Source organism: Heterodontus francisci, chromosome 2, assembly GCF_036365525.1.
Source record: "Heterodontus francisci isolate sHetFra1 chromosome 2, sHetFra1.hap1, whole genome shotgun sequence".
In the NCBI taxonomy this organism is placed as follows: Eukaryota; Metazoa; Chordata; class Chondrichthyes; order Heterodontiformes; family Heterodontidae; genus Heterodontus; species Heterodontus francisci.
This window is the reverse complement of record NC_090372.1, coordinates 118,923,141-118,950,087: the sequence shown is the minus strand read 5'-3', so window position 1 is coordinate 118,950,087 and position 26,947 is coordinate 118,923,141. Positions and strand designations below refer to the sequence as shown.

The window sequence follows — 26,947 nt, the reverse complement described above, 5'->3', positions numbered from 1 at the left end:
GATTTCTCTTATTTTAAGAAATTCTAGTAATTCATATATCTTTATTTAATGTATTCTTTCTGTATTTAATTAATATTAGGCACATTAAAATAATTCAGTAGCGATTAAAGAATTATAGGATTTATAGAGAGTTTAACCATTTAAAGCAACAATGTAATTTTACCCAGCACAAATATCAATGGTTTTACAAAGATTTTCCTTTTGAAGCAGAGCTCGAGTTCCCCTCGGAAACTCTGCTCACCAATGGTGCTGACCGCTATGTCCTAGCTCTGTCACTGGCAGTCACAAATAGCCCAAAGCAGAGGTTAGTGCCATTCAACTACAGTAAAAGAGTTAAATTACTGGTGGTTATGAAAGGAATAAATAATTCAGGAGTTTTACATTTATATGAAATGAAATAAGTCACTCAAGGGAAGACAAGAAATAGGGCTACAGGGAATGTCTTTTCCAACTAAGTGATCATTTAAGAAAATATAGGTGCACATATCTTGCAGTATAACCTTAGCTCATGAGCTCCACATCTTAAATTCCTCCATTTTAAACATATACACATTTTACACTTATCTGGCAGCTTCAAATAGAATAATATAAAAAGGAGTGGAATGAGAAATGATCATTTGGTCCATCAAATTCTTCCTCAAACCATATAATGCAACAACTTTCTTTAATTTCCTGTCCTTTTTATAATATTTTCTTGTGAAATTAATTACACCCATATAAATGTAACAGAAGTGTATTCTGTAAAGATCTCTGCTCAAAAGAATACTTTGGGAGGCTTAGATGTAGATTGTATCTCTCTTGTCGTGTTCAAAAAATGTGGAGAAAAATTTGGTCTCTGTCAAGATTTTTAATCAAGAAACTTGAAACTACTTGCGAACAATGATAAACATTTAATTTTTCATCTTTGAATTTTTTTAAAACTACTTTCTTCGATTTTGTTTAACTATCGTATATGCTGGTGCAGCAGGAATTTCCTTGTTTTTCGCTGTTTTTCTGTCACCTGCCAAAAAGGAAAAGATATACACTGCAGTGCTGTGCGTAACTATTATATCCTGTGATATAAATAAAGTGTATTTTGTTAAACATGGTCTTGACATTTTAAAATTCTGTCATGGTATATAAGGATTTTTTAATTTTAAAAAAAGTCATTCACAATAAAACATGTCCGAGCTAACTTGCAAGTAAATGTTAATAGGTTTTAGTTATTTTATTTCAACCAGATATTCAAAGAAGGCACCAAGCTATTCAATACAAATGCAAACATCTGGGATTTGTTTAAAGAGGTGTTTGACTGGCAGTTTCATAATCAGGCAAGATGGTTTCAGTGGGCAGCGATAAAGACAAAAAAACACTTCCATTCAAGACTACTTAGATTATCACAGCAGTCACAACTATCAGTTACTTTCTACTTGACTTGCATTGTTGACATTATGACAGGCAGGCAAACCTGATCTGACCAGTTTGCAGAACTGAAGTACATACTGAGTCACTTGAGGTGGACTGTGATGAAGGGAGTCATGATGAAAGAAGTATGGTGTTGTACATGAGTAAAGTATGTAGGGAGGATTTCTGCTGCAGCACAACCATATTCAAGTTTTTCAGAGCATGATGGGCCCCCCATTTTACTTTTATTTTTAGTTATTTTTTCTTTTTTGTGTTTATTTTATTTTAGTTTGTTTGTTTCTATTGTGCCTACCCACTGTTTTTTTCATGTTCAGTTTTCAGTCCATTAACACCCTATCTGTACTAATGCTTTGTCTTATCGCACACCATTAACATATTGTTTGCCTTTGCTCCATGACCTTCTGGTCAGCTATTCTGTAACCGTGTCCTATCAACACCTTCTCTTTTGTTATCTCTTGCCCCACCCCTGCTTTACTTGCTTAAAATCTTTTACATTTCTTATATCTGCCAGTTCTGAAGAAGGGTCACTGATTTGAAACGTTAACTCTGCTTCTCTCTCCACAGATGCCGCCAGACCTGCTGAGTATTTCCAGCGTTTCTTGTTTTTATTTCAGATTTTCAGCATCCGCAGTATTTTGCTTTATCATATTCAGGTTATACTCAATCTAGAGGTAAATACCAACATGATAGAACTGAGGAGTTTTCTGAGTTTGTGCAATTACTTCTAGTATTTCACAGAGGAGTGCAGAAACTACCTAATCTGTTCAAAAGCTAATAAAACAAAAAAAAATGCTGGAGACAGGTCAGACAGCATCTGGGAAGAGAGCACAGGTTAGCTGATGTTTTGGATTCTGAGGAAGGATCCCATGCCCAAATCACCAACTAACTTGTGCTCTCTTGACAGATGCCACCTAACCTGCTGAGTATTGCCAACTATATTTTTGTTTGATTTCCAGCCCCTGCCGTAGTTTTGTTTTTTGATCAAAAGAAAGGTACACCTTGGATCTAGCTCTTTAAACAGATCAGTGCCTGAAAAGAGTGAAAAAAATCTTTGTTTAGCATGGCATGACTCCATAGGGGAAATCTATTGTTGGCACAGGTTGTATTATGAATAGAATCACCATTGTTTTTTTCCCAAAACTGCAAGAAAAACTTATAATACCAAAATGTTGAGTGAAATGGAGCAAAAATACTGTCAGAGTCTGTATTCTGGACCATTAAGCATTTTTGGAATTAGATCCATTGAAAACAAGTAATCCTGATGACCCGTCACTGTACTGTGCTTTCCCACAGATAGCACCTGGATTTTGATGATGATCCAAGCAGCAACTCAAAAAGTGATATGTGCATTCTAACCAGGCATGTAATGGCTTGGTAGAACTCCTTTCTTATTGAAAGATCAAAGAGATGAGATGAGCAAAAGGGAAAGTCATTAAGAATCCAAGAGATAACATTGAAAAGACAGGTTAGCCTGGGGTATTAAGTGAAGAAATTGGAGAAATGTTAAAGGTCACTCAAAAGCTGCCAGGTTAGGCAAAGAAAGGAATTATGATGCTAAAGAAATTGCTAAAATTGGTGATTTAAGAGAAAGCAAATCAGATTTGAGATGAACATTTCTGTGGGAGTAAAAGTGACAAGCTGACAGAGAGAAAGCAAAACACATCTCAGAGAGCTATTGTTTTCTTAAGACAAGATGCGCCTGATGTGAAATTAGTTGGAATGCAGAAAGGAGACAAAACTATAGGTAAAATATATCTATAGATTCAAGATCCTGTGTTATACCCGATTACTGCAGTCGATCCAGAATTCAATCAGGAATTACAAATAATGTAACAAGTAAAAGACAGGTTTCAGATACAAAACCATTTCTTAGTTTATGTTCCAAAAGGAAGGGGGGTGGGATGGAGGGGAGAAAGTAAATAAGTAATTTCCTTATGTCATAGGGAAGTAATATTACTGAATTTCCACTGAGTAGAGCACATGGTCAAGTCAAAGACATTTACTAAACTTCAAAGCGAACTGCATTTAGCCCCATCTGTTCCAAGACATGGAGATCCACATTCAGAGGTCTTTGGTTGGTTATAAATTTTGCTCAGCCAACTGTTCACCACAGGATCCCTTTACAGGACAGAAGCTCAACTTTTTAATCAGACATCTAGATAGGCTGGGTTGGACCTTAAGCAAATCTGCAAAAGGGAATAAGTATATTATTGTGTTTATGGGCCTTTGCACCAAATGATGAGAATGCATGACTGCATCTAAAAGTTCTGCAGAGGTTACTGTCATCTTGCTGATTAATCTTATATTCACGAGGTGGCAGTAGCTCCTGCACATAGAATCTGATTGGGGTTCTTACTTTTCATCAGAGTTAATACAGAAGATTTGGCATACCTGAAAGGTTGTTACCTCTGGTATTAATTAGGCCAACTCTAGCTGGATGAACACTGGGAGATTTCATAAAGTGACGCCTCACCTCCAATTACCTACATTAACTCCAGTCTCACAACACCTCAAATTTAAAATTTTCATCCTCTTTTTAAATCCCTTCACAGCCTCACCCTCCCCATCTCTGTAATCTTCTCCCCCACTAACTAGCAGCTATCCAAGACCTGCAGCCAGCTCTCCATTCCTGACTCCTGATTCTTGCCTATTCGCTCCATCATTGACAGCCATGCCTTAGCCATCTAGGCTTCATGTCCTGTAAATTCCTTCCCCTATCTCTGCACCTCTCCACTTCCCTCTCCTCCTTTAAAACCCTGTTAAAATCCACCTCTTTAATTACTCCTACAAATATTTCCTTCTTGGGTTAACATTCATTTTATATCGTATATCTTGGGAAATTTTTCTGTTAAAGGTATTAAATAAATTAAAGTCGTGGGAGTGGGAGTTATGAGAAGGATGGAGAGAGGCTTCAGGGTGATTTGGACAAGTTGAGTGAGTGGGCTAATGCATGGCAGATGCAGTATAATGTGGATAAATGTGAGGTTATCCACCTTGGTAGCAAAACAGGAAGGCAGGTTATTATCTGAACGGCTATAAACAGAGAGGGGAATATGCAGCGAGACCTGGGTGTTTTCGTACACCAGTCGCTGAAGGTAAGCATGCAGGTGCAACAGGCGGTAAAAAGGGCAAATGGTATGTTGGCCTTCATAGTGAGAGGATTCAAGTACAGGAGCAGGGATGTCTTGCTGCAATTATACAGGACCTTGGTGAGGCCACACCTGGAATATTGTATGCAGTTTTGGTCTCCTTATCTGAGGAAGGATGTTCTTGCTATAGAGGGTGTGCAGCGAAGGATTACCAGACTGATTCCTGGAATGGTGGGACTGATGTATGAGGATAGATTGAGTCGGTTAGGATTATATTCGCTGGAGTTCAGAAGAGTGAGGGGGGATCTCATAGAAACCTATAACATTCTAACAGGACTTGACAGGGTAGATGCAGGAAGGATGTTCCTGTTGGTGGGGGAGTCCAGAGCCAGGGCTCATAGTCTAAGGATACGGGGTAAACCTTTCAGGACTGAGATGAGAAGAAATTTCTTCACCCAGAGAGTGGTGAGCCTGTGGAATTCACTACCACAGAAAGCAGTTGAGGCCAAAACATCGTATGTTTTCAAGAAGGAGTTAGATATAGCTCTTGGGTTTAAAGGGATCAAAGGGTACGGGGCGAAAGCAGCAACAGGTGACTGAGTTGGATGATCAGCCATGCTCATAATGAATGATGGAGCAGGCTCGAAGGGCCAAATGGCCTACTCCTGCTCCTATTTCTATGTTTCTATGTTATTGATGTAGATATTTTCCTCTCCAACAAGTGCTGCTATCCCTAGGCACACCTGAGCTTGCACCTGAAATTGCAATGAATTATGCAAATGAGGTTAGTCCAGAAAATTGAATGATATTATTACTAGAGATTCCAGTGGGTCTGATAGCAATGCAAACCAAACTGACTTCAACCTAAAGGCAAAAATCACCTCCAAAGTGTACAACTTTGAGTACAGTTGACAAAACAATGCAGTGAAGAATTTCTTATCAGTCTGGGCAGGAACTTACTTTGTTAGTTGTCACCATTGGTTCATCAATTAACCTATGACAGAAAAGAAAAAAAAGTGATACAAGTGGGTTCGTATTAATCAGTTAAAAGTTTTATCATCCAAAAGCGTGTCAGGTTTTAGAAGAAACAAATTAGATAGGTATATTAATCATACTGTCTCTGTTATAAATAGAGCAACTTGACATGTTAGCAGTAATGCTTATTTCCAACCTACCCACATTATCTAATGAATCAGCAACTCTGATGCCGAGCCCGCCATCTGGATCCTGCTATAGGAAATATTGAGTGCGCTGCAAACTGAATCGCATAGTGTCCAAATGAAGCTACATTATGCTCAACCACAAAGCCATTATTCACTGATACCTGGGAAAGGATACCAAGACCTCCCACAGGAAATGCAACAGTGCCATCAGTATTACATCAAACAGATGCTGTAACTAAACAGATATCCACCAGGTAGGTGGATATCTAGTAGGTAAGAACTCGTTGGGTTTCTATCCTTGCAAAAGTTTGTTATGCAATATGCTTATTTTGACACCATCATAAAATGATAATAATTCTCAGTTTGATATAGGGTTGATTCATCAGAGAAACCACCCCCATCCTTTCATTAGTGCAATAACAGTGCCGAACCTGTTTGCCGCCTCCATCTATATTCGGCTAACGTGCAGAAATTGGAAGTCACTGACTTTCACCTTGCAGCTAATGATTGTAAGATAATTCAAATCTGACACCATAGATGGTTGCAACTAATCCATTTACAGTGTGACAACAAGTCTTAACACTGGTCCTACCATACACAATGTTTGAACAACAGCACACACGAAAAGAGAAAAACACCCTGTTCTTTCCTCCACATGACCATCAGATGTATCATGGAGCAAGCCATTGAAATGTTGAAGATGTGCCAGATGGGTCTGGATGTGCCCTTCAGTACTCACCAGTGATGGTTCCCAGGTCCACAGTACTGTTGGTCTGCTGCATCCCACATTACATTGCACAGCAGAGGATTTCAGTTGGAGGTGGATGAAGCATCTCATCACTCAACTTCAGATGAGGAGCACATAGAGGAGCAGCAGGATGAAGATGGGGCACCATTGCCACACTCGTGGTGTACTTTGATGCTGCGTTGCCCGAATAGCACGAAGTGTCAGCTAATATTGACTCACACAGGAAAATATAACAACTGAAATCCTCTGGCTCACTCACTGCACCAGCACCAACACACTCCTCGATGTTGCACTAAACAGTCCTTCAACCATGAATCCACCCAGTGAGTTTGTCAGGTATTGACATTTATCATGAAATGAGTGAAAGGGTGAGTTGGACCTCAGGATTTAATAGTGGGCATGGTGTGGAAGTCATGCAAGTTATTAACTTTTATCTACCATTATTAAAAAAAGGAAATGTAACAAATTGTCATACCCATGCACATACCCTCGGTGAGTCACCAATTTCTTCAACTTACACTTCCTATCACTTCTATTTGCTGCTTCCTCTGTGGTTTTAACAGAGGTAGAGGCAGGCTTCTCAGATCCCTGCCCTGACTACTGAGATGCTCTTGGCTGATGTCCTCAGTATTTTGGAGCTCCTGAGGGCCTCACCAAAGACTGCTCCTCCAGGCCAAGTGCAGGGATAGGCCTGGCAATGAGGAGGAGGGGCAGCATATTGGCTACTAGCTGAGAGTGGAGCAATGTGTAAGAAGTGGGAGAGCTTTTAGTGAAGTTCCCCTCTTCCATGTCCCCTTTCACCATCATCCCTCTCCTGGACCAGCACCACATCATTCCCAACAATCTGCTCCAGACAAGATTGGTGAAGATTAATAACGTGTTGTAAGGCCACAGATAAGGTTCTCTCATCCTATTTAAGACACAGACAAGTTGGCATCCAAAGTCTGCACACCTGTGGTCATGGTCTGCATGGACCCATTTGAAAGCAGTGCTTGAAGCTCCATAGAGTTAGTCTCTCTCTCTCCATGGCTGACATTCACACAACTCAGTATGTCATCAATCTACTGGTGATCAACATGATCTCCTCCATTCTCTCCTTTATTGTGGAGAGTGTGCGTGACACATCTGTCGATACCTGGCTAAGTTGCTGATGCACCCGGAGCACTCTCCTCATTGATAGTCCCCTGGATTTAGCATCTGTGTTCAACAGAGCAGGAATTGGAGGGCATTGTGCCCACCAACACAGACTCCCCACAGCTGTCCCTGCCATTACTGTCTATTCATGCTCACTTATGAGTTGTGAGTTACCAGGTGAGACCCAACTGTCGAAGTGGAAAGTGGAACCACCATAGTTCAGGTATTTCTGTTGCTGCATGGCTGTACATCCTGTGACAATGCACCATTAGAGGGAATAAAGTCCTTTTGAGGAATTGTTCTCACGCATGTTCTGCAATACCTGCTGTACACAGGAAAGACCTGTGAATGAAGTATTCACCAGAGGGGTGCAGTGCATTTAGTAAGGGTGACTATGAGACAGATGCATCAGACTACATAAGGACTGGGGCAGTTACAACAGAGGATGGATTAATGGGGAAGTAATAAAGTGCATAGAAAGGAAGTCTGGGTGCTGCTGAAAGTTGAATGGATGTGAGCAATGCTGTGATGGAGAACACTTGGCAAGACAAAGTGAAAGGTGGGATCTTAATCTAGAAGGATCAGCAAAAGTACTCACTTTTCCTGACCTGGTTAGGTTATTAAATAGCTTCCTGCACTGCATCCAAGACAGGGGCACAATGCAGCTGCTGCTCACCTCCTCAGCTCGCTCCAACTACACCTTCTTGGTGAGAGCCACAGGGCTCTTCCTTCTATTTAAAATATGCCCCTCCTGCTCCTGACTGCACCCAGCAGTCATTCCAGTGATACATCATTGAATCTGGGGCCTGCCCTTGCTCTCCCAGCACCATCCATTCCAAACACCTCCAGTTTCCATTTGTGTACTGTCCCTGTAAATACAGCTCAGATCACGTCATGCAGGTGTTCATCACATCCACTGAACAGCTTGAAGACGAGAACCTGGACGCTCAAAATTATTGCTTGAATTCAACTGTGATCATAGATCACGACCCACTGACATGACTTGTGGGTTTCGTGCAAACAGTTTCATTCCCCTATGCTCTGAAGTCACCTTCATTGAGACTACTATCTTGTAGAAAGCTCATAAAACAAGCTTGACAGGATTGTCTGCAGCTACCTGCTTCTTATCTCACTTGTTCTATCTTGTTACAGTTCTGGATTACTCCCAGTGCCATGAGCTAGCGAGAGTAGATCTAGAAAGACAAGAAGAATCAATGCGTGGCTTGAAGTATGGTGCAGAAGGGAGGGCTTCAGATTCTTGGGGCAGAAGTCAATTATTCAAAAGGGACTGGTTGCACCTCAACAGGACTGGGACCATGTCTTCGCAGCAGGTTTACTGGTTTGGTTGGGAGGGGTTAAACTAAATTAGCAGAGGGATTGGCACCAACATATAGAAGTAGAAAAGAGGAATAAGGTGCATAACCTGAGAGTGTTGGAAGGTGCTAGAGAAGGAAGTAGTTCCATATTAGATAGGAGCAGATTGGGAAGGTTTACAAGGAATGCAAAGACAGGATTACACTGCATGTATGAATAAGGTTGTTGAGCTACAAGCACTACAGCAGTATGGGACAATGATGTGGTGGCAATAGTGGAAACTAAAAATAGTGAGGACTGGGCACTTAATATACAAGGATATAAAGTGTTCAGAAAAGATAAAGAAAAAGGGAGATGGAGTGGCAGTACAGATTAGAAAGACATTGTAGTGTTGGAAAGAGGGGATGTCCTTGAGGGGGCAAGGACAGAATCAGTTTGGTTAGAGTTGAAAAGCAAAAAGGGTATGATCATGCTACTAAGGATATTCTATAGGCCTCCAAAGGGTGAGAGAAAGATAGAGGTGCAAATCTGCAAGGAAATCACAGAGATGTGCAAGAACTATAGAGTAGTGATATTGGAAGACTTTCATCACCCAAATATCGATTGGGATAATTTTAGAGTTAAAGGAAAGGAGGGGAAAGAATTTCTGGATTTTGTTCAGGAGAACTTCCTTGATCAGTATGTTCTCGGCCCAACTAGAAAGGAGGCATTGCTGGGAAATGAGGTCAGCCAAGTGGACCAAGTGTCTGTGGGGGAGCAGTTGGGTAAGAATGATTTTCATACCATAAGGTTTAGACACATAATGCAGAAATGCATGGAACAATATAAGGTAGAATAGTTAGATTGGAAGAGGGCTAATTTCAATGCGATTACAAGGGATCTAGCGAGGGTATAACGGAACCAAAGACTGACAGGCAAAGCTGTAACAGAACCATCTTTAAAGAAGAGATGCTTCAGGTACAGGCGAGGTACATTCCAACATGGGTGGAAGGTAGAGGAAACAAAAACCGTGCTCCTTGGATAACGAGGGAGATAGAGATTACGATGAATCAAAAAAGAGGGTATATGATGCATGCCAGGTAAATTCTTCAAGTGAGAACCAGGCCAAAAACAATACGTTGAGAGGAGAAATGAAAAGGGAAATAAGACTGGCAAAGAGAGAATATAAGCATACAGTGGCGGTCAACATAAAAGTGAACCCAAAAAGCTTCTACCTGTATGTAAATATTAAACGGGTAGAAAGAGGTGGAGAGGGTACTGTTAGGGACAATATGCTTAGTGGCTCAGGGCAAGGCTAGACTACTTAATGTCAAAGGCCGATCTTGCTTGACTACCGTTCTGATGAAAGGTCACAGACCTGAAACATTAACTCTGCTTCTCACTCCACAGATGCTGCCAGACCTGCTGAGTATTTCCAGCACTTCCTGTTTTTATTTCATGCTTGACTAATCTAATTGAACTTTTTCAAAAAGTAACAGAGAAGGTTGATGAATGGATTGCGGTGGATGTTGTTTAGGAAAGCATTTGATAAAGTACCACATAAAAGGCTGATTTCAAAAAATTGAGGCTTATAGAATAGAAGGGTTAGTGGCCATTTGGATAAAAAAAATTGGCTCAAAAACAGAAAACAGCGAGTCATGGTAAATGGTTGTTTTTCAGACTGGAGGATGGTAGACAGTGGTATTCCCCAAGGGTCAGTGCTCGGACTGTTCGTTTTTTTATATATAAATGACTGGATCTTGTAATATGGAGTAGAATTTCAAAATCTGATAATGATACCAAATTTGGAGAAGTTGCAAACAGTGAGTATGATACGATCCACCTGCAACAGGACATAGATAGGCTAGCAGAATGGGAAGAAAAGTAGCAGATGAAATTTAATACAGAAAAGTGTGAGGTGATGTAATTTGGCAGAAGGGATAGGATGAGGCAATATTGACTCTGTCACGCAGTTCTAAAGGGTGTACAGGAACAGAGGGTGTGCAGGTACATAAATCTCTGAAGGTGGTAGGACATATTGAGAGAGTGGTTAGAAAAGCATATGGGATCTTGGGCTTCATAAATTGAGGCATAGAGTACCTAAAGCAGGGAAGTTATACCGAACCTTTATAAAGCCCTGATTAGGCCCCATATAGAGTATTGTGTCTAGTTCTGGTCACCACACTTTAGGAAAGATGTGAGGGTCCTTAACAGGATGCAGAGGAAATTTAAAAGAATGGTTACAGGGATGGCAGGTATTAGTTACAAAGTTAGATTGGAAGAGCTGGGGTTCTTCTCCCTGGAGCAAAGGAGATTGAGGAGAGATTGATAGAAGTGTACAAGATTATGACCGGTTTAGGTAAGTTAGACAAGGAAAAACTGTTCCCATTAACAGATGGTACAAGGACTAGGGGACACAGATTGAAGGTTTTAGGCAAGAGGTGCAGGGAGAATATGAAGAAGAACTGTTTTAAGCAGTGAATAATAATGACCTGGAAATTGCTGCCCACGAGGGTGGTGGAAGTGCAGACAATCAATGATTTCGAAAAGAAATTGGATGGGCACTTGAAGGAAACAAACATGCATGGCTACAGGGATTGAGCAGGGGAGTGGAACTGACTGCATTGCTCCACGGAGAGCCAGTGTGGACTCGATGGACTGAATGGCCTCCTTCCATGCCGTAAATGACTCTACGACTTTGGTATGTGTTGGTCTCCCTTATCAATGTCCAAATGTTCTCGCAGACTAGTTTCTCATTTTTGAAATAGCTGTAAAGAGGTTTATGAAGCATCCTTTTTTTAGCTTTATACCTCTGACTGAATGGATCTTCCTAATTCAAACGTTTCTATCTTTTTAGCTGTTTGTGTTAATGCTTAATCTAATTTATATGAGCCTGAGCTGATTCTATGTATTGAATGCCTAACCCCAAATTGGTTGGTGTATATGTAAAAAACATCAAATCTAAATCCGTTTTATATGCTAGAAAAATATCATGTAAAGGACGTCATTTTGCACAGCGTAGTCATGTTATGGGAGGAAAGGGAGCTCGTTAGACTGCTCAATTTTTAAGGTGAATTTGAGCGCGAAATGGAGCCTTTCCTCAATGTGCTAGTTGAGAAACAGATGAAGCTAGCCGTTTCACGCTGCTACTTTGCAGTACCAACACGAGTAGTATTTCCAGATGCTGCTGTCAAACCAAAAAGATATTCTGCCTACCACACAAATGAGTAATACGGTATATGAATTTCAGAGCCGGTGTGATGCCAGGTATGTAGGCTGTACATCCCAACAACTGGTTGATCGTATCAAACAGCACATCCCTTCGGCTGTTCATAATAGGCAGAGTATTAACCACATTTAACCAGCCTATGCTTGCAAAACTCAGAATGTAATGTCTAATATTAGATGTGATTCCATGATTGGACAGCATTTGCTGAACAATCCCAAGTATGCTAAGAATTACACTATCAAGCACTTTAAGTTTATCAATCAGACTCGCAATCTGGCTCACTTATGCTTGCTAGAAGCTACATATATTCATACACAAGGCAAAAGGAACATGTCCAGGCATTGCGCATTTTTAATTAAACAAAAGCATGGCGGACAATAGTTCCCTGGTGTATTCTCAATGGCAATGCTTCGACCAATCAGAGTCAACGTGCTGACAAATCAACACCCCCATTTTTCACCCAGTATAAATTGTTGGTCCTTTTGAAATTTGGCATTCTTGCGTCTGTACTGATGAGTGTAAGACGAAAAGCTGCGATAGCATGTCTCTTTTTTTCAGCAATACTCAAGAAACCAAATTATTTTGATTTCTGTCACAACCAGTGTAACAGAATGCCTCACAATTGCCGATCACTTGGCTGCAGAAATACCATCGGATACGACCTGAACAAAATCCTGACTTTGAGCTGGTTACAGAATGAGGGCACAATTGTAAAGAAATCAAACAGCAGGTAGCTAACTTGGCTCATTAAGAGACACTTAAGGCCAATTAAAGGAGGCAGACTAGGATTTTCCAGTCAGCCTCCAGGTTCCCAGACAATCGGGGGCTGTTTAGGTGCCTGGAGGGAGCTTTATGGTGGCAGACTGGAGGGACTAGATGTCCTCCCTTTCTGCCTGGGTGCTGCAGCAGCCACAGGCCTCCCTGTAGAAGGGTTCCCATCCCTCCACATAGTGGTGGCCAGGCTGCAAAGCACATTTTATATTTTACATTTGAAAGTGTTGGAGAGAGGCTGCCTTCAATCTGACTTGCTTACTTAACTGCCATTAAACCTGCTGCTCCTGTCATGCTGGAAGGCCTCTGATTGGCTCTTCAGCTTCGAGAGCCGCTCCCACCATCCTTAATTGGATGAGAGCCCACTCTCTGGCCATTAATTGGCCACCCCGGTGAAAATTGGGGATTGTGACTGTTTCTCCCTCGGGGGCGGGATTGGGACCTGGAAACAGTCCCAACCTCTGTTTCCCACCCCCCGGAGGGAAACTCCTGCCCATAGATATATGTGGTAAAGGAAGTATGGCATAGTCCTGCATCTGCCTCCAACCTGCATACCTTAGGAAACGCTACAATTAAAAAAGGAATTTTGTTAAATGCATTATACAGCACATTTATTTACATAGTTTCCCATCTATAATAAATCACAGGCAATATTACTGCCAGATGAAAAATATGTATAAAATGTAGCTGAATGAAAAGTTACCCATTTGTCATTGCCATCAACTTCATGAAGCTCGTTCAAAAAAGCCAGTAAAACAGTCTTATCGAGGAAACTAAGGGATATGGGATACAGCAACTTACAACAACAACATGTATAACAACTTTAACGTGATAAAACATCCCAGAGCGCTTCACAGGAGCTTTATAAAACAAAATTAGACACTGAGCTATCTAAGGAGACATAGAACCATAGACCCATAGAAAAATTACAGCACAGAAGGAGACCATTCAGCCCATCAGTCTATGCCGGCCGAATAAACTATCCTCCCAAACTAATCCCACCTTTCAGTACCTGGTCCATAGCCCCGCAGGTTACAGCACTTCAGGTACATGTCCAGGTACCTTTTAAAAGAAATGAGGGTTTCTGCCTCTACCACCATTCCTGACACTGAACACCAGACACCCACCATCCTTTGGGTGAAAAAGCTTCCCCTCATGTCCCCTTTAATTCTTCTACCAATCACCTTAAACCTGTACCCCCTGGTAACTCACCTAACTGCCAGGGGAAACAGGTCCTTCCTGTCTAGTCTATCTAGGCCTCTCATAATTTTGTACACCTCAGCCTCCTCAGTTCCAAGGAAAACAGCCCTAGCCTATCCAATCTTTCCTCAAAGCTGCAATCTTCAAGCCCTGGCAAGATTCTTATAAATTTCCTCTGTACTCTCTTCAGCGCAATTATGTCCTTGCTGTAATGTGGTGACCAGAACTGCACGCAATACTCCAGCTGTGGCCTAACCAGTGCTCTATACAGTTCCAGCATCACATCCTTGCTTTTGTACTCAATACCTCATCCAATTAAGGAAAGCAATCCGTATGCCTTCTTCGCCACTCTATCCACCTGTCCTGCCACTTTCAGGGACCTATGGTCATGCACTCCAAGGTCTCTCACTTCTTCTACACCTCTTAATATTCTCCCATTTATTATGTATTCCCTCGCTATATTTGCCCTCTCCAAATGCAATACCTGACACTTCTCTGGATTGAATTACATTTGCCACTTTTCAGCCCATTCAACCAAAACATTGATATCATTCTGGAGTTCACAGCTTTCCTCCTCACTATTAATTACAGGGTTAATTTTTGTGGCATCAGCAAAGTTCCGCCACCCACATTTAAGTCCAAATCATTAATATATACCACAAACAGCAAGGGGCCTAACAGTGAGCCCTGTGGATCAGCACTGGAAACAGCTTTCTATTCACAGAAACATCTGTCAACTACTACCCTTTGTTTCATGTCACTGAGCCAATTCTGGATCCAACCTGCCACCTTCCCCTGTATCCCATGGGCTTTCATTTTACTGATCAGTCTGCCATGCGGGACCTTGTCACTAAAATCCATGTAAACCACATTCACTGCACTACCCTCATCAATCCTCCTTGTTACTTCCTCAAAAAAATCAATTAAGTTAGTAAGACATGACCTTCCCCTAACAAATCCATGCTGACTATCCCTGATTAATCCATGACTTTCTAAGTGATAGTTTGTCCTATCCCTCAGAATAGATTCTAACAATTTACCCACCACCGAGGTCAGATTGACTGGCCTATAATTACCTGGCTTATCCCTCGCACCCTTTTTAAACAATGGTACAACGTTCATAGACCTCCAATCATCTTTTACCTCACTTGTATCTAGTGAGGATTTAAAGATGATCCTCAGCGCATCCGCTATTTCCTCCCTGACTTCCCTTAACAACCTGGGATGCAATCCATCCGGCCCTGGCGATTTATCCACTTGCAAGGATGTCAGACCCTCAAGCACTTCCTCTCTCATTATGCTCATCGTATCTAATATTTCACACTCCTCCTCTTTAACTACAATGTCTGCATCAACCATCTCCTTTGTGAAGACAGAGACAAAAAACTCCCTGCCCACATCTTGTCCATCCACGCATAAGTTCCCCTGTGCATCTCTGATGGGCCTTACCCTTTCCTTAGTTATCCTCTTGCTCTTAATGTACTGATAAAACATCTTCGGGGTTTCCTTGATTTTACCTGCCAATAATTTTTCATGTCCTCTCTTTGCTTTTCTAATTTCCTTTTTTAATTCACCCCTGAACTTTTGGTACTCCTCTAGGCTTTCTAAAGTATTAAGATATTTGTGATAGTCATAAGCTTTTTTTTTTGCTTTAATTTACCCTGTAAGCTTTTAGATTACCAGGGAGCTCAAGCTTTGGCAGTACCACCCTTAATCTTAGTGGGAACATGCCTACACTGTGCTTGTAGTATCTCGCTCTTGAATGCCTCCCATTGGTTTGTCACTGATTTTCCTTCAAGTAGCTGTATCCAGTTCACTTTCGCCAGGTCACCTCTCAGTTTTGTAAAATTTGCCTTCCCCCAATTTAAAACCTTTGCTTCTGTTTTATCTTTGTCCTTTTCCATGATTATGTTAAAACTTATTGCATTATAGTCACTATCTCCAAAATGGTCACCCACTGTTACTTCATCCACTTGCCCAGCTTCATTACCGAAGACTAAATCTAGAATTGCACCCCCTCTTGTTGGGCTTGTTACATGCTGGCTAAAAAAGTTCTCTTGTATGCAATTTAAAAATGTTGTCCCCTCTGCTACCTTCACACTGTTTGTATCCCAGTTGATATTGGGGTAGTTGAAATCCCCAATTATTATTGCCCTAAAGTTTTTGCACTCAGAAATCTGCCTACATATTTGTTCTTCAATCTTCCTCTCACTATTTGGGGGTCTATAGTACACTCTCAGTAGTGTAGCTGCCCCCTTTTTATTTCTGAGCTCCACCCATATGGCCTTGTTTGATGATTCATTTAGCATATCATCCCTCCCCAAAACTGTTATTGATCCCTTAACTAGTAATGCTACACCACCCCCTTCTTTATCTGCCTCTCTATCATGCCTGAAAACTCTATATCCAGAGACGTTAAGCTGCCATTCTTGCCCCTCTTTGAACCGTTTCCGTTATAGCAACGATATTGTGTTGCCATGTGTCCATCTGTGCCCTTAACTCATCGGCTTTATTTACTCTACTCCTTGCATTTAAATCAATACCCTATAACACTGCCAAATTCCTATGTTGCATACTTTTTAACCTTTGCTTCTTCTGCCTTTCAGAATCACTCGCTAATTTTGCTAATTTTCTGCGTCCCGTTCCCTGCCCTGAAATTGTCCTAAGACTGCGCTCAGATTCCCATCCCCCTGCCAATCCAGTTTAAACCATCCTCAACAGCACCAGCAAACCTCCCTGCAAGAATATTTGTCCCTGTCCTGTTCAGGTGCAGATCATCAGGCTTGTACAGATCTCACCTTCCCCAGAACTGGTCCCAATGCCCTGGAAATCTGAAGCCCTCCCTCCTGCACCATCTTTCCAGCCACACATTCATCTGGTGTATTTTCTTATTACTATTTCCCTTTTACTCACTAGGACTTGGCCTTGGGAGTAATCCGGAGATTATTACCCTTGAGGTCCTGCTTACTAAACTTCTTCCTAACTCCCTAACCACAGCCTGCAGGACCCTATCCCTCTTATTTGCTATATCATTGGTACCAATGTGGACCACTACCACCGGCTGTGCACCCTCTTCTTCCAGAATGTTCTGTAGCCTCTCGGTGATATTCATGACCCTTGCTCCAGGGAGGCAACATACCATCCCGGAATCACGTCTACGACCACAAAAACGCCTATCTGTTCCCCTATAGAATCCCCTATCACTATTGCTCTCTTGTCCTTTTTCCTAACTCTCTGCACAGCTGAGTCACCCATGGTGTTCCGATCATGACTCTCACTGCACTCTACAGAGGAACCCTCCTTCCCATCAGTACTCAGAACTGAATACGGTTTAGAAAGTGGGATACCCTCCAGGGACTCCTGCACTACCTGCCCTGACCTTCTTGTCTGTCTGACAACTATCCAGTCCCTCTCTGACTGTGCTCCCTGAAGCACCAGGTTGACTACCTCCTGAAACATGCTATCCATGAAGTCCTCTGACTCGTGGATGTGCCACAGTCACTCCAGCCGCCGCTCAAGTTCCGAAACCCAAAGCTCAAGCTTCTGCAGCCAGATACACTTCCCAGAGATGTGTTTGTCAAAGACACATGGTGCGCCCACGACTTCCCACAGACCACAGGAGACACATTCCACTTAGCTGAGCTGCCCTGACATTACTTAGCTTTACAATCAATTATTGCTAGTGCAATAAATGTAATAACCTACCAGTTACATTACAGCAGATGGCCAAAACTTGGTCAAAGATGTAGGCTTTAAGGGGCACCTTAAAGGAAGGAAGAGAGGTAGAGAGGCCGAGAGGTTTAGGGATAGAATTCCAGAGCTTAGGGTCTAGGCAGCTGAAGGCACGGCCACCAATGCTGGAGCAATTAAAATCAATGATCCTCAAGAGGCCAGAAGTGATAGGGCAGGAAAGTAGAATTGTTGATGTGAAAGTTCTCCCATGATCTTATTGAATGGAAGAGCAGCCTCAAGGGCCATATGGCCTACTCCTGCTCCTACTTACTTATGTCTAACACACATCATGTTATCCCACAGATAAAGTGATTATAACGCCTATAAGCTGCACATTTTCTCTTTCCAGACATTAGCCACTGTGAATGTATTCCCTACCTGAACCTTTTTAAACCCTAAATTCCAAACCCTCACATGTGAGACAAATAAGAATGTGACAAGCGTTGATCCTCACTTAACTGATCAGATATTTACAGAAATACAATCCTGATTTTAATTCTCCCAACCCGCTGTGTGCCCAGTGAAATGGGGCATGTGGACGGTTAAAATGCTGGCAGTCACCTAATCTTCACTGGCCTCATCTCCGCACCAGTTTAGTCGACATATTCTGGCCTTGCACCAGGAAAGCAAGGGCCTCATTAAAAATTCTAAACTATGGCTTTGATGATGTCATTCAGATCCCAATTATATTTCAACTGCTGGTGGCTGTGTTGGACACCTGGTGCTGCCCTCACCAGGAGCACCGGCTGCAAAGCAGCAACAAGACCGGAAGGGTCAATAACCAGGGGGCATAGATTTAAGGTAAGAGGCTGGAGATTTAGAGGGGATTTGAGGGAAAAAAATTTCTCCCAGAGGGTGGTTGGAATCTGGAATACACTGCTTGAGGGGGTGGTAGAGGCAGGAACCCTCACAATATTTAAGAAGTATTTAGATGAGCACTTGAATCGCCATAGCATACAAGGCTACGGGTCAAGTGCTGGAAAATGGGATTGGAATAGGTAGGTGCTTGATGGCCGGCACAGACACGAGGGGCCGAAGGGCCCGTTTCTGTGCTGTATAACTCTATGACTCTGAGTGTCGAAAAGTTAAATAAATTTACGCTTGAAACATTTCTTTGTGAACCAGGAGGAGCAGGCACAAGGAGACCTAATGTCCCAGACTTTCCTCTTCCAACCACTCTCACCTATTCCCTCACCATCACTGCCCTGACTGCCAGGAACCACTGTTGTGGGAATCGGGCTGTGGCCATGTGCCCTTGGCCGACATCCGCCAGCCAGCCTGACATCACTGACACTGGGTTCAGGAACAGCGAGGCTTGATATATTTAAATGAGGCCTGAAAGTTAAAATAGCCCAGGCCTCCTGATATGATCAAGGTTCCAATCTTGAATCTGAGGCCCCAATATTGACAGGGGCAGGTTTTCAAAACAGGCGCAGGGTGTGTGTTTTGGACAGAAAATTCAAAAATATTGTGTACTTTTTGACAGGATTCCCACCCAGAAGTCAGCCTGATTGACAGGTTTGGCTTCTAGTCAGGCAGGGAGCACTCCAGAGCAGACACAGCCCTTACTAGGGAGCTGGCAGCTACTAGTGGGAGAATAGCATGGGGTGGGGGTGGGACAGTCTGATTCCTGATCAGTGAGGGGAGGCTATTGTCTTTGCAGAGGAGGAGAGGCGTCTGATCCCAGGGAAGAGGATTGGCTTGGGGTTCGGGGTCATCCTGGGGGAAACACTCCTGTTCCTCCTGGCCCACAAGCAGTGCTGAAATGGCAGTTACTTTTCCCCAAAGCAGTCCTCACCTCCCTTGAGTTACCAGGTTTCCCAATGTCTGGAAAACCTGGCTGGCCAGGGATAAACTTGTAATGCATGTTAAATGTGAGGTTCCCAGCCTCATTATAATATTTAAATCGCCATCCCACCTCTTGGGGGTATCTTGGCTGCCTCCTGTCCTGGCTCCATTCGACGCTGAATTGGGTGAGTTTGGGTCAGGTCCAAAATTTTCAATTTTTTTTACACCTCACCTGACCCCAACCCACCAGTTTTCTAGTGGTTAAAATTCACCCCTGAGTATTAGCAGATATGGCATGTTGGGTTCATTCTAATGAGATCCAAGATATAAACAATTATTACAGGAGACTTTTCCACTTTTTCATTTATCACTATTGAATAATTTGAGGTATAGTATAAAATGAGTCTGAAATGCACAATATTGTCCTTGATCACTGACCATTACAACTCTGGTTTGTCCCACCTTGTGCACCGACGTCATTGAAAGGGATTGTTCACACCATTACCAGACAAGCTGTCAGAGGTGTTTTCATACACAAAGCATTGGGATAAATCTCACTAATTACAATGTGGAATTCCGTACAAGAGTTCCCGATAATCTTCATAAAGTTCCCTAAGTTGCATGTGATTTTTGACCTGTCCAATTTCTACTTACAGGTCACATCAGTTTATAACAGAGAATAGCCCAAGCTCACTTTCCCTCTCAATAAGGTTAACCGAAGTCCACATTACCTTTATTTTTCTGTTTGACTGGGGCTAAATAAATTAATTATCTTTCACATACTGTATTTTATCAAAGGACTGACTTGAACTCCTTAGCGGCTCTGGTGGTAAATTCACAAACCTGTGTGAAAGTAAACCATACAAAATGAGAAGGCCCCAAATTCAATTTTTGGTCAGTGCTGAATTAGTTCAGCTCAGCTGGGGTGGAAATAGTGGGGTGCTACAACTAGCTTTAATGTTAGGCCTCAAGAATCAGAAAGGAAGGATGTCAGGGTTCCCACCCCTTATTGTGATCTAGTGATTACGGTTGCAAAGTGTGTGTTTGGGGACAAGAAGTAAGGGCAAGATAAGGCTCATTCTGAAGCTTCGTGTAATTGATAAGTCTGCTGACATTTGTGTCTAAGTTTACATATCAAGAATGGTTATTTGGGTAAGGTCCCAGAGGGCATCTGGATCCCTACCTTAGCATGAGATAAGGTCTTCAGAGAACAAGAAATAAAGGTGCTGCAGAAAAAGGCAATCTTTTCTTATGGTCTTGCGAAAGCACTTTAACAAAGCATAGTGGGCTGGATCTTGTTGTTCCACTGGCTGGAGGTTCCATGGCAGGGTGGGCCTGAACATGGGTCCAGTTGAAGCCCGGCCCAGATCTTGAAGCCATGAGGGCCTGGCCTGATCCTCCCGGTGGTGGCGAGGCTTCGTGGCGGCCCCACCACTCCCCCACCGCTCCACTGTTGAGATCCCGTCATCCAATTAAAATATTCAAATGAATAATATGGATGAATTAACATAGGCCTGCCTGCAATCTTGAGAGCTCGCCGCTATCTTCGGTGGGGCGGCGGCACTCCCACACCTTAAAATCCCCATCCGGGGAAAGGCGGCATGACACTGGTGGGGAAGGGGAAGGAGGTAAGATTTTCAGTGTAGTGGGTGTGGGTAACGGGGTCAAATGCATGCAATGGATGTAGGGGAAGGTGGGAAGGGTTGAAATTCAAACTTTGTGCACTTTATGGGGGGAAGGTCAGATGTAAAAGTAAGTGTTTTTGTGGGGGAAAGGGCAAATAGTTACTGTAGTTGTTATTGGGAGAGTGGGAAAAGGGCATAAGAAATTTATTCATTTAATTTTGAGGGTTATGTGTTTAAAAACTGCCCTTTAAAAATGGTGCTAGTGCCTGCGCACAGGCAGCTGATGCCATTGCCAGGGACAAACAGCCCATCCCCTCCATGAGATTGGGGTGGTGGACAGGCTGCCCCCATCCAGCCCAGTATCTAGGCAGCATCAATCAGGTAGAGTAGGAATAAAGGTTCCCATTGGCCCCAATGAAAGGATAGAATTTTTTCAAATTTGGAGTCATTTTTGGAAATGTGTGGGCTGGAATTTTCCACTGGGTGGGAGGCCCGACCCACCGGCCGAAAAGTCGGTGGCGAGCCTGTCTCTGCTGGGCCTGGGAAACCTTGCCACGATTTTCTACTCTCCAGGCCCGTAATTGGTCTTGGGCAAGACTTCCATCTCTTTCAGAAAGGAAGTCCCGCCTAATGGAGCTGCTGGCGAATCAACAGGCCAGCAGCTCTTAGTCCCAGCAGCATCAGCTCTTAGCCCCAGCAGCATCACTGGGAGTGGTGGCCACTGCCGGGACTACACGCGGCCATCAAAAGCAAGAGAAAGGCTGACCCTGGGACTCAGTTACGTTTTTGGGGCCTCACCGGGGACAATCGCCCGCGTCCCGGCGAAGCAATGGAGGGGCGGGGGGAGGGTTGTGTGTTGGGGGCAGTTGGGGCATTGGGGACGGCGCTCCATGGGGCACAGGGTGCCCGATTAGGAGGGCCGTCCCCAGCCGGCATGAAGGCCTTTTGGTTTTACCAGGTACGGTTCTTAGGGGCCTTTGCCATTGGGCCGCTGTGGGTAAAATACCAGCGGCGGAGGCCCTTAAGTGGCAGTTAATTGGCCGCTTAAGGGCCTTGATTAGCTTGGGGTGGGCGGGCCTTTTCTTGCCGCCATCGCCCTGCGTAAAATTGCAGCGGAGGTGGGGCGACGGCGGGAATGGCCTCCCATACGCCCCCCACCCTTCACCTCCCACTCAATTTTTTGGCCCCCACCTCCCTGCCCCAGCCCACTCATTGTGGGGGGCGGGCATAAAATTCGATCTGTGAATTCAGAAAAAACAATCTAAAATTAGTTTTTACAATATCTTAAAGCAGTATCATTAGATATAAACTTTTCTGTGCTCTGGCAAAATATATTACAAATAATTTTTTAAAAAGCAGGAAAGATCTAAATATTAACAGAAATCCACTTAGCAGGAGAATAAATGAAAAGTGATATTTTGTTCTCCAAATTGGTAGTTTGTAAGCATCATTTGTACAGTTCAGTTTAATCAGTTATTCAAACTCTATTTAAAACTGTTCTGATGAGCAGGAACTCTCACTTTTCCTGTCATGTTTTATTTTTCCCAAATAAACATGCCCTGTTGGCAAAGCTGCACATTACTTAACAGGAAAAAATTCTTGAACAAAAATTTACCGTTACCTCCTTGGCACTGAAGTACGCATTCTTCCATAGTTTCAAAGTTATTTCCATTACCCCTGCAGCCACCATATGCAAATTTCTCACACATCTGAGTCTCCATGTTGTAATAATAACGAGGGAACAAGGCCTTACAGGGTCCCACGACTTTTGGCAGTAAGCAGACATTTTGGCTGTCTAGAAAAATACAAATTGTTGCATGTAATTTCTGTAAAATTGCATGAAGACTGAGTTAGTAAATAGAAGTCCTGGTGCCTAGAAACATGAAGCACATCAGCTCACACTATCCTAGGTGCTAAAACTAACAGTAATGCACGAGCCTTCTTGTTTATGACTGTTTAAAGCTGCATTTACTCTGGAAAAAGCCTCTCCAATAAAGGTCATGTAATATCCACTGTATCATAAAGTATTTGCAGGGTGGAAAAGAGAAAAGAAAGATATGGGAGAAATTATTCCAAGAGGAATGTGGGGAAAAGCAGTGAAAACTTTAAGTGTGATATAAGCTACAAATAATAAACAGGAAGTCTTCTCCAAGTGCGAACTTATTCCAATAAAATTCGTCTGAATTGTGCCTTTAAAACTGATCCGCAAGATTTTTAAGGCACAGTGTTGATGGAATCTACTGTGAATTCAAGTAAGGATGTTGTTAATTGACTTTCTTTTTCATTTAACATTCTTCCAAAATGCTGAGTAAATCTAACGGATGTAAATTACAAAAGTGTCTGATGTTGAAATTCACAGTGACTGCCAGTCTCTGATGTCACATTACTGATAATCCCTAATTCTATGAGACCATAGTAGGGTCACATGAGTTTCATAAGTTATAAATAAGCACTCATGGGAAGGGTAATTTCGTAGTAATGTTACAGAACTAGTAATCCAGAGGCCCGGCTAATGCTCCAGAGACACAAATGCAAATCCCACCATGGCATCTGGTGGAATTTAAATTCAATTAATTAATCAATCCGGAATAAAAAGCTAGTCTCAGTAATGGTCACTATAAAATCACTGGATTGTTGTAAAAACTCATCTAGTTTACTAATGTCCTCTCGGGAAGGAAATCTGACATCCTTACTTGGTCTGGTCTACATGTAACTCCAGACCCAAAGCAAAGTGGTTGACTCTGAACTGCCCTCTGTAATGGCCTAGCAAGTCTCTCAGTTGTATAAAAATCGATACAGAAAAGTCAAAAAAGAATAAAACCAGATGGACAACCCAGCATCAATCCAGACACCAGAAACAAAATGTACTGTGGGTGGGGCACTTCACTGTCCATTACCAAGAGTGGTTCAGTAGCATCACTACTGAGTGAGATGGCCAAGTTCTGAAGGATATGTCTGCTAGACTGGGCATGCGGCAGGTGGTGTGAGAGCCAAGAGGGAAAAATATACTTGAGCTCGTCCTCACCAATTTACCTGTCATAGATGCAACTGTCCACGGCAGCATTGGTAGGAATAACCACCGAACAGTCGTTGTGGAGACAAAGTTTCATCTTCACACTGAGAATACTCTCCATCGTGTTGTGTAGGACTACTACCATGCTAAATGGGATAGACTCAGAACAGATCAAGCAGTTTAAATTTGGGCATCAATAAGGTGCTGTGGGCCATCAGCAGCAGCAGAATTGTATTTAACTACAATCTGTAATCTCATGGTTTGGCGTATCCCCCACTCTACCACTACCATCAAACCAGGAGATCACCACTGGTTCAATGAGGAGTGCAGGAGAGCATGCCAGGACCAGCACCAGACATACCTAAACATGAGTTGCTAACCTGGTTAATCTACAACACAGGACTGCATGCATGCTAAACAGTGGAAGTAACATGTGATACAGCAAAGCAATTCCACATCCAACAGATCAGATCAAAACTTCTGCAGTCCTGCCACATCCAGTTGTGAATGGCGGTGACGCTTAATCAAGTAATGAGAGGAGGAGGCTGTACATACATTCCCACCCTCACTGATGGTGGAGCTCAGCACGTAAGTGCAAAAGACAAGGCTGAATCATTCGCAACCAGCTTCAGCCAGAAATGCCATGTGGATGATTCATCTTGGCCTCCTTCTGAGGTCCCCACCGTCACAGTCTTCAGCTAATTTGATTTACTCCGCAGGATATCAATGCTCAGAAGGCATTGGATACAGCAAAGGTTATGTGCGCTGACAATGTACCAGCTGTAGAACTGAAGATATGCATTCCAGAACTAGCTGCGTACCAAGCCTAGCTGTTCCACCACAGCTACAACACTGGCATATACCCACAATGTAGAAAGTTGCCCAGGAATGTCCCATCCACAAAATGCAGGACAAATCCAATCCAGCCAATTACAGCCCCATCAGTCTACTCTCAATCATCAATGTGATGGAAGGTGTCATTGACAGTGTTAACAAGCAGCACTTATTCAGCAATACCCTGCTCACTGATAATTTGGGTTCTGCCAGGGGCACTCAGCTCCAGATGTCATTGTAGCCTTGATCCAAACATAGACAAAAGAGCTGAATTCAAGAGATGAGGTGACAGTCACTGTCCATGACATCAAAGCAGTATTTGATTGAGTGTGGCATCAAGAAGCCCTAGCAAAATTGAAGTCAATGGGAATCAGGGAGAAAATCTCCACTGGTTGAAGACATTCCCATCCAGGAGAAAGCAACCCGCTTGGGAGTCCGTGAACCTACTTAAAAGTCTATTGCACGGGACTGCCCTGTGCAACACCCTCCACCCCAGGTCCCCGATATAAAGGGGGAGGACTCCTGCGTAGAGAGACCTCCATCGGGGTTTCCCCTCGCCGCCAGATGGCAACGCGGACCGCCAGGACGTGCCCAGCCAGCTGACGAGGGCGCGAAAGTGGAGAGTGTGCAGGAGCAGCCCGTACAGGAAACCCCTCCGCGCCGATTGGAATGGCACGGAGGGCATTTCCGAGAGGCGGCTTGGGTTGTGCGGGACCGGCTCCCGAGGAGGATTTCGGGGCCTGGGTCCAATGAGCAGTTCCGGCCGAGTGGGGGACAGCTCAGCCGGGAGTGCTCCGCTCTCCCGAGCCCCCTCGCCACGCAGTGAGGGGCATCACAGGGGCTTCGGCTACTCCTCCGCCCGCCGGTCCATCCCCGGAGTCGGCCGCCCTGACAGCCGAGGTGCTCTCGGCACCTGGAGTGGAGGGGTGTGGGCCAGGAGGAGGATTTCCTCGTTGGTCTGCTCCTGGGCCTGGCCAAGGTGGCAATTCACAGGTCCAGGCTGCGGGCCGTCGGGGGGTCCGTCCTCCCTGATTGCCTGCCCCTCTTCCGCGGTTACGTTCGTGCCCGGGTGTCCCTGGAGAAGGAGCATGTGGTGTCCGCCAGTACCCTTGAGGCCTTTCACAACCGGTGGGCACTGCAGGGACTGGAGTGCATCGTCGACACCGAGAATGGCATTTTAATCTGAGTTTTTTGTTTATTTATCTGTTTTCAATAAAGTTATTTAAAAAAATATAAATATGTATATAAAGGGGGCCTGAGGAATAAAGGCCCCCTCAACATGAAATATATAAAAGGGGCCTGGAGTATAAAGGCCAAAAAAAAAGCAACCCGCTTGATTGGCACTCCATCCATCACCTTAAACATTCATTCCCTCCACCACTGGTGCACAGTGGCAGCAGCGTGTACCATCTATGACATATACTGCTGAAACTCTTGGAACCTCCTTCCTAACACTATTGTGGGTGCACAGACACCACATGGACTGCAGTGGTTCAAGAAGACTGCTCTCCAGCACCATTCAACACCATTTAGGGATGGGCAGCAAATCCTGGCCTTAGCAGCAATACTCACATCCCGAGAACATATGTAAAAAAAACTCCACACTTTGTGTAGTTTTCATTTCTGCTGCTTTACCAGCAAAGCCGACGGTGAATTCTAGCCCCCGAGCAGGGGCTGTGATAAACTTGACTACCCCGCGAAGAAACTTCTCAATTTGGGTCCTGGCTTTCTCCTTCAAAAGCACAGCGCAATTATTCTTCAGTAACGTTACAATTGTTATTATTGCTTTTTTTTAAAAATGAACAAAATAAACTCAACTTTACGTACTGGGCTATTTTGAACCTTTTACCTGCCATGCCAAACTGTTGAGCCAGCAGAAAAATGCCGCAGATCATGGTGAAAAGCTGCAACTTCATGATTTTGA

At 43.4% G+C, this 26,947-nt stretch overlaps 1 protein-coding gene across 1 annotated transcript; it reads right to left on the bottom strand.

Moving 5' to 3' along the window:
- Positions 1-926: 926 nt before the first annotated feature.
- LOC137379946 (tauPI-stichotoxin-Hcr2d-like) lies at positions 927-26,947 on the bottom strand. The gene is made up of 4 exons (XM_068051357.1): positions 26,873-26,947; positions 22,798-22,971; positions 5,454-5,487; positions 927-1,000 (listed from the first exon to the last, which is right to left on the bottom strand). Exons 1-3 carry the CDS (start codon positions 26,937-26,939, stop codon positions 5,483-5,485), a joined length of 246 nt encoding a protein of 81 aa, XP_067907458.1. The 5' UTR covers positions 26,940-26,947; the 3' UTR covers positions 927-1,000; positions 5,454-5,482.